The sequence below is a fragment of the Pleurodeles waltl genome, chromosome 10 (genome assembly GCF_031143425.1).
Source record: "Pleurodeles waltl isolate 20211129_DDA chromosome 10, aPleWal1.hap1.20221129, whole genome shotgun sequence".
Taxonomy (NCBI): domain Eukaryota; kingdom Metazoa; phylum Chordata; class Amphibia; order Caudata; family Salamandridae; genus Pleurodeles; species Pleurodeles waltl.
The window spans coordinates 885074417-885088898 of NC_090449.1; the positions used below are offsets into that span (position 1 = coordinate 885074417).

General features: G+C 42.6%; 1 protein-coding gene across 4 annotated transcripts in view; it reads right to left on the reverse strand.

Moving 5' to 3' along the window:
- Positions 1-14482, reverse strand: part of DUS3L (dihydrouridine synthase 3 like) — a 218283-nt gene that overhangs the window by 133634 nt on the left and 70167 nt on the right. The window contains exon 1 of one of the 4 annotated variants that reach the window (XM_069211603.1): positions 11837-11944. The exons of 1 other annotated variant lie outside the window; for it this stretch is intronic. Coding sequence is in view for 1 of the 3 variants with exons in the window: in XM_069211602.1 (XP_069067703.1) it covers positions 11377-11426 (50 nt within the window). In the remaining 2 variants the exon portion in view is untranslated. Of the gene's footprint in view, positions 1-11376; positions 11491-11832; positions 11945-14482 lie in introns of those variants that run through there. 2 more of the 4 variants (XM_069211605.1, XM_069211602.1) reach the window with 2 other exon arrangements.

Genomic DNA, 14482 nt, shown 5'->3' on the forward strand with positions numbered 1-14482 from the left:
CATTTTTCCAAAGAAAAGAGACCTGTTTTTTTGCAAAGTGCATAGCAGTGGAGACAGTGAAAAGCAGGGTGGGGCTGTGCCTGGGGGCCTTTGCACTGCCCATGCCAAGTGCATGGGCAGTGCAGGGGCCCCCAGGGGACCCGCGACTCCCCTTCCTGCCAGCTTTTCCATGGCCATGGCAGCGCTGCCCTGGGGATTATGACTCCCCTTCCCGCCAGCCTGTCCACGGCGGTAGAGACCGCCATGGAAAAGCTGGCAGGAAGGGGCCCCCGCGCTCACCTTCCTGCCAGCTTTTCCATGGCAGTCTCTACCACCATGGACAGGCTGGCGGGAAGGGGAGTCATAATCCCCAGGGCAGTGCTGCCCTGGAGGATTATAACCGCCGGGACAACGATGGCAGGAAACTGCCGGTCCTAATATGGCAAATTGTACTGCCAGCCTGTTGGCTGGTACAATCGCCAAAACAACCCTGGGCCTATGTGGACGCCTCAAAATTATCAAATACAAAACTACCTGTTTTTGCAGGGGGGTGGATCCCCCAGTGTTTTCTTACCCAGAATCCTCAGCAAACCTCAAATTTAGCTAAAAAAAATACATCACATTTTCCCCACATTTCTGTGTGGGATCACCGCACCACCACAAATTTCCTATCACCCAACGTTTCCCTCAGTCTCCCGGTAAAAATGATATCTCACTTGTGTAGGTGGACCAAGGGCCTGTGACAGGGAAGAGCCAAAAACATGTTGAAAATAAGGGGGAACCAAAGCGGGTCCAAAAGGGCAGTTTGAGAAAAAATGTTTTTAGGCTGACAAGTGGGGCTGAATTTTGTTATCAGTATAGATGCGACAATGCTGGTTGCTTTTTTTCCTCTAAATTCCTTGGCATCTACTAGGATTTTTGCCCCCACCTCCCAGGGGAGTGGATCAGGGGTAATTGCCCCATCTGCCCACCAGTGGGCAGAACAACTTTGTCCCCACTTATCTGGGGTGGAGGTATGGCCATACCTCTGCCCTCTTTTTTTGAGAAAACAAAAATCTTCTCTGGTGGGCTTTCTGCCCCCACATATCCCTGCCCCCGCAGGGACAGACGGGCCTTACTAAAATAGGATGATATGCACCCAAGGGGGGCAGAAATGGCCAACAGTAATGTGTCCTCATGGGGAACGACACTTGCCCACGGGGCTGCCCAGCCAAACAAAACACACACACCCAAATCTCTAGTGCCTAAGTGGTTTCTACCCCCCCACTTCCAGGACAGATCAGCCTAATAGAAATAGGCCGATCTGCCCGCAAGGGTGGCAGCAATGACCTAAAATAAATTTGCCCCCTTGCCTAAGGGGTCGCTCCCTATGTGTAAAAAAGTTTGAAAACAAAAAAATCTCTGGTGTCTAGGGTTTCCTGTCTGCCCTCTCCCCTCCTCTGTGGCGGATCGGCCTAATTACAATAGGGGAGGGGGCAGAAATGGCCTTAAAATAATTTGCTCCCCTGGGGAGCAACCCTTGCCCAAGGGGTCGCTCCCCTCATGTCAATAACAAAAACAAAAAAGACCATTTTGGGCTGCAAACCATTACGTCCTGGGCACCCAAGGGGTTAAGAGTACCCAGAAACAAACAAAAAAAACAACAAGCCACCAGAATATGCTTTAAGAATCACATATAGTCCACCATTAGGAACTACAATCAACAGCGCGTACTCTAGGAAACCCTCCACAGGTGGACATTTCCTCAATAATTTTTTTATATTTTTTTTTATGTAGTGGAAAACGATGTGAGGAAAACTGCTGCTACGCCCTCTAACAACTAGTCCTTGCCCACTGGCCCAGGGACCAATGCAGCGAGAGACCAGGAAGGAACAAACTGCCCTTTCAAAAGAGGTTAGCTAAAGAAAGCAAATAGGACAGAAGCTGCAGGTGTCCCTGAAACTCTGCCCAGTCTCCTTCCCATGTCAGAGACAAACCTGCAGATCTGAATTCTTTAGCTTGTGGATATGGAGAGATCTTCTCTTTCATCAATTGTGACCAATCAACTGTTAGCTTGGAGTGAAAAAAGACGGCACTAGCCACTTGATAGATCTATACTTTAAAGCAAATTACCTTTGCACAAATCCCAAATGCTCGTCAACTCGCATCTTTTCTGGACTACTACAGTACGTTTGTCTGTATCAGCTGATTGGGCTTCAAAAATGTGTGAAGCTCTTAGGTGAGGTAAAGTTTCATTGTAGGCAATACAGGATGCTGGTGGAACCTTACATGTTCAAGGGTATTCTACTACTCTGCAACCCCTTTCACACCCTATAATAGGTCGGAAATTTACACCTGACAAGAGTACAAGAAAAGATTTTCTGATGAAAGAAAGGGATACTCCTCACAAAAAAGGTTCAAGTGAGAGAAATGAGTTTTTCAGAAAGGAAAAAGATCTCAACAAGTGAATTTGCATTTTTGCATGAGCACATGTATCCTTGAATACAGGCTTGTGTAAAGATGGTATTCTAAAATATTCGCTAGAGGCACACTTGGGAACTGGCAAAATTTGTAGACATACTTCTATAACCTGTTGTGATTTGCTAAAAGTGGAAAATATGTATCCATGCAAAGTTACTGACCTTTAGATTCCACTTTCATTAAGAATGGGGCCCTTACATTCCTTAATTTATTACATGTTGTGTGTAATGGTTTTACACTGAACATACATTTAAAAAAATATTGTTATGCATCAAACTTATTTTATTAAATAATATCTTAAGGCCAGATGTACAATGCTTTTTCGAGGTCACAAAGGGCACATTTCACAGAACTGGATCGTTTGCAACCACAAAAGAAACTTTTCCAAATGTGCAAAAAGCAAACTGTGACTCAATAACATTTTATTGAATCGCAATGTGGGCTTGCTACCTAATACTGATTCAGTATTTGGAAGGGGTGTCCGTTCCAGACACTGATTCAAAATGGTATGTATTAATATTTTGCGACTAAACTCCAATTGCCAAACATTAATCTTTTAGTGGCTACAAATTTCTAGAGGTAAACCATTTGCAAATGGGAAGGGGTCCTCTTGGGATCCCTTCCTCTTTAAGAGTGTTAAACAAACATTTTTAAGAAGGAGGCAGGGGTCCCATTTGATTTGCAACCCACAAGTAATCGCTATTTTAAAATAAACAGTTTTGTGCACTAGAAATAGTGATTTCCTAATTGTAAATCGGAGATAATTCCTAATTGCTATTCCTAATGTTAGTACATCTGGCCCTTAAAGAATTATTTTTGAAGTTCTCTTTAAAAATGTCACAAAAGATTAGCAAAAATATTCATCTTTTTTCAAGATGCAAATATTTTTTGGTACATTTTTATTTTCAAGCAAATTAATAGTGTAACATCAGCCAAACTGTCTTCAACCTTTCTTTTTTTCCAGGTTTGAAATATCTTTGGGTGTATTTGAAAGCAATCACCAATCTTACTTTTATTCTTCTGCATGTATTTACCTATATTTAAAAGAACATTCTCTATTCGCTATATATCTCAAAATAGTTACATTTTGCAAACTTATGTTCACATTTTTGATTTAGGTCACGCTTGTAATGCAAGCTGAAGTCACTGATGAATGCATTTCCTACAAGTGCAAGGGAGCTAATTTCCTAATATTAAGATGGTTCTGCAGCTCGGAATCTACTACTGGTATCTGTGTGACTACTTCCCACTGGAAAGGGGGAAGGGAAGTGGAAGGGGTGTGGGGGAGGGGAGTCAGACTGGCATGTTACTTTGCTTTTTCATTGGACCTCTCCTCTCATCAGGGGTTGCTGAGGCTTCTCTACATGCCGCAGGGACTACCTTGGTGGACTGAAGGTCCAAAAGGGACAGGGAACCTCCATAATCTGTTTGGTGCAGTGTTAAGAAAGGAGGACTGCAAGTATAAGGAAACATTATACCCCCACAAACCCTAACAATAGTCCAGAACAAGACTGTCTGTTAAACGAATAGTTGCCTGTACCAAATTTCGGATGTAGACAAGAGGAGCACATCCAGTTGTTTTGGAACAAGTGGTCAGAGTTGACCATTTGAGAACATTACCTCTGCCATTTGGACCAAAAATAGACATATCAGTTTTAGTTAAACATGAACATATTTTACAGAAATTAATTACACAGATGTTGCCACAAGGGAGATTTTAAAGTACACCTTAACTTCAGAAATCCCCAGTGTAGATTCAGGATGGCCAGAAACATGCTAGAATATGAGGATAATCAAAACCTATGTAAATGGTTTTTATTTAGTCACTCTGGGAACATTTATTTTAGGCGTGAACTGACCTTCCAGGCCAATGCAGGGTTTCAATATTTTAATTCGTACTGTAGGTCAAAAGGAATTTTGACCTGTAGACCCCATGTGTCTCCTATATGCTGGCACACCTAGCACCAAGGCAATCAAGACATATGGAGGGAAATTAACAATTTGCACAGGCTCAAAAAAGTAACACCTTGCTTTTCAGAGGCTTCAACTGCCATTCAATGAAACTTTCAGAGCTCTCAGGTTTAGTTGACTACAGGAGTAAGAAGAACACTCAGTCCAAGTTCCTCCTTGCATTCAGGTATTTGCCACTTTAACCTATGAGAGATGACTACTTTAGTGAAATGAAAAATAATGATCAATTGGATATGCTGCTCACACATTTTCACTGAGCCCTCATAATATCACTTTTCCTACTGTTTTTATCTCGGTCAAGGAGAAAACTATATTAAAATCAATTAGGCACTCATATGACAGTTGTAACTCTCTTGCCACTTTTTTGCGCTCACTCCACCCTACACATATTATACCCTCACACACACACACATCCATCATTATGGTGGAAAAACAAAAAGATCCCCGAAAAAAAGCCCTCTCACATTTACCATTGGAGTGCCATCCCAACGAGAAGCTGGCCCTATGACGATACATGAAACCCAACTGGGTGTGTGAGGGCACCAAATCTTGATCATAAGGATTCCCTTTTGGCCATTAGGTTCCAACCTTTTTCTTTACCTTTCTTCTTATAGGACCAGTACCTTTCAGACTTATTGTCAGTTTACAGTGAAACAATACTGATCAGCAAAAGAGGACTGTTTGCCACTATGGTAGGGTTTACATGAATATGGATATGTTGCTTAAACCTATGTATGATTCATTAATGCTACAGCTTTACTATTAGGGCAAGCGTTCTAAGAAAATGCTGTAAACTCAGCTTTAAGTACTGACTGGGATTCCATTACGAAATGTATACGCATTTGCAAAGTGTAACAATTTGAGACTATTTATAATGCTATAAAAAATACACAAAAACATTTGCAACTTGAAAAAGGTTTTGCCAAACTATTGTGAAACTTTATCTAAGGAAATGCCTCTTTTTGCATGCCCCCCCCATACATTTATGGACTGATGCTACTGTTTTTTCAACTCTGTTAAACAGGCCTCAGTGCCAGTGTTCTGACTCTATACAAATTGCATGTCCAATTGGATGCACCCAATTGGCAAGGACTGACTTACTTTTAAGCCCCTTGTATATGGTACCCAGCTCATATAAGACTGCGTGTCCACTCATGGCTGAGCACTATTTGTCCAATCCTGTATGTGACAGGGTGCAAAGTGGCTCCCAGCCTGCCACTGCAGACTGGAACAATAGTGTTTACACTACCAGTTCAACGTTGCCACTCACACCAATGGCAAAGCCACCCTATCCCTTAACACTGTGTATGTCTCCCACTACAGAAGGCTTATAGAGCACTATGTTAGGGAGCTGTATTTTGTGAAGTAGGATATATTTTTAATATGTCTTAAGAGCAACACCTCAAAATTGTTGTTTTGCTGTGAATAAAGTTAGTAGCCCCAATGGCTAACACAGGGTTACCAGTTAGCACCTCGACTCGGCTAACTCCTGAATGGGACTACCAGAGAATCAAATTAATCGTGGCATTAAAGCCAACCTGATGCCCAGGTCGAACTGAATACCACAAATAAAATTTAGCAACTTTTAGAAAGTTGGCATTCTGTACTTCGGTAAGCTGAAAGGCCTCACAAAGACCCTGGCGAACAGACAGCTATCTGAACGCCTGGGGAGATGTGTTAATGACTGCCAGGCCCAGGAACAAAGGCAGTTACCACAGGGCAAGGTGTTAACTCCTCTCCCAGGATTACCAATCAGGGTGTTAGCCCAAAAGACAAGCTTCAAAGGCGAAGTCGCTTTGTAAGGGAAGTAGCTCCAACACCCCTAAAAAGCATGCATTTTGTTCCTGCAGACAAAGTGGATAGAGACAGAGCCAAGGAGGGGGGGGAAAAAAAAAAAAAAAAAAAAAAAATCACCCCCAAACCGGTTTTACCACAGGCGTGTAGCTCACTGGTATCCACACCTCTAGGTTAGGCTACCAAGCTCCTGACGACCGAGGAAGGGTCATGCCACCTTAAAAGGGGAAAGAATGTGGCACTCTGGGATAGCCTGCTGCCACAAATCAAAGAAACTTCGTCACTAGGTAGGCGGGGCCACAGTAGCTCTTTAGATAGTAAGCATGTGGTCCCCTCAGGGCACTTTCCTGGGATAAATATGGCACCCCTGAAACCCTGACCCTCAGATCATGCTGGAATCAGAGAGAGGACAGAAGAAGCACTGCCCTGCTGCCCTTGTGCGAATCCAAGGAGGCTGCACCATCGGAAGGAGTGCACCTGCTGCACTTTGGGCTAGAAAGTCTGTACTGTGCCTTTGGCACCTGGCTCGTGAAAAGGTTGATTCCCAACCTACAGCAGTGACTTCAAGGATCAGTCGGCTGATCTCCTGGAACCAGCTCCAGGGGCACAAGAGCAGAAGAAGCCCAGACCGACAAGTTGGTAACCACTGCAGAGGTTTTGCTACTATAATTCGCTGGGCACACAAAAAGGACAAATCCGAGACAGCTGAAAGCTGCATCTAAGTCTGCCTGACCCGGGAGTACTATCCAAGTCTGGATTCATTGCTCCCAAGGGACACTAGCTCCCACCTAAGTACTTCACTCCAACCGTAGGGCAGACTGACCAGCAGCCCAGCATCAGCTGGCCTGCTAATGCAAAGTAGATGTCTACGAGGGACCCAAATCTCTGTGGCCAAGTTTGCCCCACTTCACCTGTAGACCAAGGAGCAACCAGACACCCCTGTCAACCATACCACAATCGAAGCATCCTTTGAGCATCATTTGCCTGTATACCTCAGCATCAGGACCACTCCATTGATGTCTATGGCCGTCATCCTGTAAAGTTTGGATCTTGCCTTAAAAACGCTCTAAAGGTACACTCCGGCCCCCTGGACCTCTGTCCTGTAGGAATTGGTCACCTAGCCTGGAAAGGAGTAGTCAAACTAACTGCTTCAAACTTTTTGTTGACCTATGCTTGTTTGCCGCTGTATTTACCCTCCGGTGGATTTTGCTCATCAAGGACTCTAAAAATACATTAAAATATAATCTATGGTTATAAATTGGTGTCTTCTTTCTTTTTATGTGTTGCAATGTTCTCATTTCTTTGTTTGGTGCTGTTAAATGCTTTACACATAGTTTCTTTGTGAATCATTACTGCTCGCGGCCACAACTACACACAGTAGAGCTTAAGTAAACAAGCCTGACTGGACCTAAACCGTATTTGTGAGTGTACTGCATGATAAGGACCCACAGCCATATCATATAGTACACCCAAATCCTTACACTGGTGCCTAGTGGTGGGATCTAGATCTTGCGTTTAGCTGTACCAGGCAATTAATAAGTCAGTGACCACTGAAAGAAATCTCCAAGTCAACACTGGAAAAAATGTTTTTTTGAGATTGTCGTGTTCTGTTACAAGGCGCCTGCATCTCAGAAGAACAAATTACAAAGTGGCAATAAGTTATTGCTACAAAGCCATCACGATGGAGAACCAGGGAGCTGACTTGGCCATTCTGCCCACACTGAGGATCAACGAGCTGAGAGCACTGAGAGAGGACAGGAAAAATGGAGAAAAAAAAATCCAGGAATTAGTCGAAGAAAGAGGAGCTAGAGAAAGCTCTCAGAGCCAAGGAGGAAGACAGAAGGAACCAGGCTCAGATGGAAGAGGTAATCACCCCTGAGAGTGGAAATGATGAAAGGGGCACAGGGGTGTGGAATTCCTATTGCCCCACACCTGAGACATATTGTTTGGGGTCAAGGGCAACAAGTATTCATATTTATTTTGTCCTTGGGACAAGTAGGCCCAACCCCCTGCAGCACAAACCCTTTTGCTGCCAGTTTACAGAGAAGGGACTGTCTGCAGTTGAGGTAATATGTCTGTCCATAAGCTAACGGAGTTCTAACTTTTATTTATGGTTCATTATTGAAAACCCTTTATTATTAGGTTGAGCGCTGTATAAAATGTTTTAAGGTTACATTGCACTATTGACAGTGGTTCCAGTAAAATAAAAAAGTGTACACACATTTGAAACGTTTGACAATATGAGGCTAAGGTTAATGCTCCCAGAATGCTGTCTAATTACATGCAAATGTTTGCAGAAGCTTGTGAGCAAGAGTGATGATTCTTTGCTTTCAAAATAAAATGTTCAGAAAAAAATGCAGGTAGTAAATGAAAAACCTATCGCTACTATGAAATTTTAGGTGCTATTTCTTTGAAGGGTCATTTAGTATAATGTGTTGCTGCATGCTAGTATTTGCAAAACATTTTCCTAATGGAAAATCAGTGTAACATTTTCAACAAGATTATGGGACGCATGAAAATAAACTAGCACTGGCAAAGCCAACTGATCCAACATATGTTGTGAGGCTTTTGGTTTCGTCAATGCATGTCTTGTTTTGACGTGGATTTTGGAACACTTTATTGTTGTGGGAGCTGCCAGGCACTCACCATTGTAATGAACACTGACAAAAAGCAAAAAAAAAAAAAAAAACTTTTGGTCTCAAAAGGCACACATTGCCACTAGTGGTGTAGCAAAGTTCCTGCAGTCCCTGTGGTGCAGGGAGACTCCTCGAAGGGACCCCCCCCTCAGCAAAACACCTGCCTATGTGGGTCTGGAGAGAGGAGGGGTCTTCCAGTTTTGTTACGCCACTGATTGCCACAGTAGTTCCTGGCACTGGAAAAAAAATACTTTGTGTGCCAATATTCTCCTAGCGGAACACCAGAATGCAATCACTCACAGTAAAGCCAGCCGACAGACAGAGAAATAGAATACTAATAAAAACAAAATGTCTTACTCAACGCCAGACCTAATTAGGGACCCAATTCTTTAAGAAAGTCACAAAAGTGCAACCATGCTATATGTTTTTGAATGAGTGGCTTTCATGAATTCACAAGAACTTAAGAGAAGTAGACAAGGAAATTGTACTCTTAGAAAATATCTGTGAACTGTATTTTAAACACAAGCAAAGCATGTGTAGATTTGCTCATGCGAAAATCTATTAAGTGTTTACAAGTTCACGTTGACTCCAACCACTTTTTTTTCCCCCCCAATCTTGTAAGAACTTCTACTTCTGCCGTTGTCAGGAGTAAATTTCAAACCTTTCTTAGTATGGGGAAAGAATAGAGAACAGCTAGTGAACATCCTTAAAACATGCGAGTTAGCAGGTTTGCAGATTCAAAGGCATTCCAGCCCTGGAACTATTGCTTACTGCTTCCTCCGGCCCCAGTACAGATATCTGCGGAAAGGTAGCAAAATAAAGAAAATGCTACATAAGGATTGAAATTGCAAGTATTCAAGCCCTACTATAGTATTTGCCCTGGCATGATCAAAGAGGCTATTATTAGAGATCTTACAGAATGAGATTGCTGCCATAATTTGTCGCCGCACTACATGGCACCAGAGAGACAAGTAGATTTGTTTTTTACAGGACAAGAAGATTAAAGAAGTAACCTGTCCCCTGGACAAGTAGCGATTTTATTAATTTCTGCACCCCTGGGGGCAGTGTTCATTCTGGCCCAGAGGTGGACTGAGAGAATGTAGTCTCGCTTGGTTAAGTAAAGGAGCGTGCCTGGGCCCAAGACTGTATTTGTGAGTGTACTGCATGATAAGGCACAACAGCCATTTCATATGGTACACCCAAATCCTCACACTTTGAATAGAAGTTCTCCAAGGCAACATTTAGTGAAATGGGTTTAACCTATGACAATGCTGAAAAAAGATAATAATGGAGAATCACTTTAAAGCCAACATGAGCACCATGGACATAACTAAGGGCTAAAAAAAATTACGAAATTGCACCAAGAGGTAAATGCTCTTGTGCTGGTGCATATTATTGACTTTCAGGAATTCACAAACCTTTACAGTAGAGTACCTGAAAGCTGTATTCCTGGCAAGCTTTTGTGAATTCCTTTTGTATTTTCTTTTTCGCATGAGCAAATATACATGTGTATTCGCTCATGTGAATATCTGCTAAACAAATTCACTTTCTCTACACTACTTTTTCCAATCCAGAAAAATTTTTTACTTCTGCCTTTGTCAGTAGTAAATTTTCAAACTTTTCCAGTGTGGGGAAAAGTCTGGAGATTAATCGGTGCATATCATTAAACACAATATACTGTTAGTGTGCAGAGTCGGAGGACATTCCAGTCATCGAACTCCTCCTTCCTGACAATTTCTAGCCTCTGTATGTAGATTTGTAGAAAATTGCGTAAGTCAGAGCCTTGTAGGAATTTAAATCCTTGTATAATGCGAGTTCTCATATAATCAAAGAGTCTGTTATCAGATGTGTGAATAATGACAACGCTGCCATAATTACTCGACTTACTACATGGCATAAAAAATAAACAAGTGGATTTTTTTTTTTTTTTTTACAGCACAAGTAGGTTTTTTGACGCACACTGTCTTTTGTTTGGACAATTAGATATTTTTAAAATTCCACAAAGCTGAGCAGGAGTTTAAAGGAAGTATTTCAATGGCTATGTAAATGTGCAAAGCGGCATTTTTTCCGAATGGGGCAGATGATCGAATCAGAATCGATAGCCATCATACTGAGCTCTCACTGACGCCCTAAACATTGGGTGTAGCACGATACCCGAAATCCCAAAGTGCTCCTCTTCGAGAGTAAGAGCTACATCAATAAAATTGCAATCAATGCAGACAGTTTCTAAAATAAATAATATCGGCAAGACTCGGTCAAAAGAGTGCATGGACCGGAAATATAAGGTAAAAGGCGTAGCCTATCACCAAGGTGTACATATAGGAAATCCTGGACTACTCCTCTGCTGTGTGCGGAGTCCTTGGTTGCATTGTGCAGAAATAAAAGGGTATTTACATACATTCCAGCTCTGCCCCTCTAGCAGAGTTTAAATGCGTTGCTCTCAGCTGTTAAATGACGTTTTCGTGTCCTGGTGCAGTTACAGAGTCTAGTTAGTCGCCAAAACACTGCTCAGCTGATCCTCCCAACTCAATCTCACCGGGATACGTCGTTTCCAGTCCCGTACATTCCGTTAATAAAACAATGCATTCTGGGATTTGTAGTTTGGCGTCAGTTCAATTCAACTAAAGGAACTACTACAAATGAACGCTATGCCGCCTGTTTCTTTTGTTATCCCATATCCTCGCACTGTCACTGCCTCAGAGTGGGGATCCTCCTCGGTTCTTCCCACCCTGGTTGACCTCTGTCCCCCACCATGACCGTAGATAAAATGTCTGCATCACACCCGCGTATATATTCTATATCCGTCCCACGTGCTCGCTTTCAAACCTACTTTGTTTCATAGTAATTCCCTATGACACTTGCAGATTTAAAACGCAGAAATGCACTGACAGTTTCAACTGTCTTCTCTGGTGCCTTTACGTTGCACGCCTTATCTTCGCAGGAATATTCTATCCCCTTTCGCCCCCTCCCTTAGAAAGAAATGGACACACACCTACCGACAGCCGGATTTCGCTAGCACAGCCACACGCTGCCTTTCCAGCCGCTAAATCAGGAAGTGAAAACAGACCCATGTGTTGCACTGAGAAGGTCTCGGCCGGAAACAGCACATCAAGCCCTTGTTCCTCTCGTGTTCGTGGGAGGAAGGGACACAAGCTAACAGCGACATCTGCCTGACACACGAGGGAGAGGTATTGAGATTGCTGCTGCGACATGGAAATAAATCCGTTCTTTTACATGCAGAAGAGTTTTATCTTAGTATATAAGACTAGAAAATATTCTAGCATATGTCACAATAATTTTAGATCTATTAAAGACAGTGAAGCAAGGTTTATGCTTTCTCTATCTTTACCACTCCAAAACAGCAGTCATTCAAAAAATAGTAAACATAAATTACATATCCCATGAGGCTTCGAACCACGCCAACGTAATCACCCACCACTAGTAATGAGGCAAACCCAACAAAGCGACACACCACCTTGACTGCCTCTTTCTTTGCTGTGAAAAAGTTCAATATCAACAGGAACAACAATAACAGAAAACCAAATTATCAAACAGTCTAAGAGGTAGTTATCTCCAACTGTCAGAAGAAACACCTGTATCCAAAGGCATAGGCAATGTGGGAGTCTCAACCTTGTCTCTGATCCGCTCCTGGGAAGAAAACGGGTACATGAAATCAGAACCCATATTCTGTACCTTCAAAGGGTCGGATCATAAGCAACAATCATCAACATGATATGCATTTCAATAGCAACACATCTTATCAAAGCAGTGTTCTTGTCCCATGGGTGGGATAATACTTGCGTCTGTGTCCTTAATAGAATCTAAAATTCTTGATGCATATGCTAGAAACTTTTCTTTTCTGTCAGTATCAGAGGCTCTGATTATGCTGGTTCAAAGCTGACCAACAACAATAGACGAAACATGCACAACAGGCTTATAATAAAACGTTTTAAACATAGAATCAGATGACTAATCAGCTGCTCGTAAAAAAAATTCTAATCTGGAACTGAGCAGAAATGCTTTTAAAGCCATCGGCCCCCTTGCATAATGCGTGCCACAAATTGACACATCAATTCTCACTTCTGCCATGATCCAACAAACCCGCCTAGCCAAGGTTGCAGCAGACATTGGCTTGAAAGGCTTTTGAATTGCTAATAAAAAAGGACCCAAAGTATTGGACATATAGGACAAAGTGCACTCTTCATACACTTTCAAACATTTGACCACACAAAATTTAGCATTATAAGAAAAAGCTGGATAATCAAGAGATTGAGACATAGTCTTAGTCCTTTTTGATATACTAAAGAAAACTCTATCTGGGGAGAATAACCTACCTGCTAAAATAAAAGGCTCTGACATCTGACACCCTTCCACAGGAAACCAAAAAAAGAAGCACTGTCAATTTGTCAGAGGTCTGTTTAATAGACAAATCATGGGTTATCAGGCCAGGATTCCAATAATGCCAACACATTAGTAACATCCCATAGTTGTGAGTATCTAGGTTTCGGTGGGTTAGCCACCCGAGTGCCTTTATGCAATTTACACACCAGAGGTGCATACCACCATGTTTACCATCAATGAGATCATGACCAGCAGATAGCGTCGATCTGAAATTATTTACTGACCTGTAACATAATCCAGATTCAGCACATTCAGAAAGAAAGTTGAGCACATCTTTTATGTCCGATCCCATGAGATTCACATTCCATCGAAGGCACCAATACACCCATTTCTTCCATTGTAAAAAATATTGTTTGTGGGTGGAAGGAGCCCAAACTTGTTGTATAAATGAGGAAGCTGCCCCTGAAATGCCGTCGACCTGACCATGTCTCCCGATATTCTCCACGCCATGAGAAACAGATGGCCCTGAAGAAGAAGGGTGTGTGGAAAATCCGCAGGATCCAGAAGCAACTGAGGGAACACTAGAAGTAGGATGGGAAAAGCAATTGACATCTCCAGAAGGACCAGGAACCAAGCTCGTGTTTTCCAAAGCAGGGTAATCAAAATTATGTATGCTAGCTGTCATCAGACTTGAGGAGTTACCCTTGGTATCATGGCAAAGGGAGGGAACGCATAGTTCAGATGACCTGACCAATCGTGTAGAACGCATCTGTGGTGAGAGTCATCAGATCTGGTTTCAACTGAAAAAAATCTTTGAGTTGAATGTTCAAACAAGAAGCAAAGAGATCTATCTGACACTGACCCAGAGAGTGAGTTATCTTCTGGAAAATCTGCGGATGGAGTCTCCACCCGCTATAATTGACAAGGAACCTTGAATACCTATCTGTTATCTTGTTGTCCTTGCCAGGCAGATACTCTGCTATTACTGTAATCTTCTGACTGAGGAGGAAATGCTTAACTCCCTGGCTAAAGTTGCTAAGATCCAAGATCTGGTGCCCCTTACCGATTGATGTATCTGACTGTGGACACATTATCCATCCGAAGCAGGATGCAACACTTGCTCTTTTTGGGAGAAAGAGATTTTATGGCAAAGGACCCTGCCAGAAGTTCCAGGCAATTTATGTGAAGTCTAAAGTCCTCTGAGGACCATTGACCTCCTGTAGAAAAGTCCCCGCACCTTGCACCCCAAGCCCAGCATCTGGCGTCTGATTCTATGGTGACATCTGGGGTCACCCCAAAAA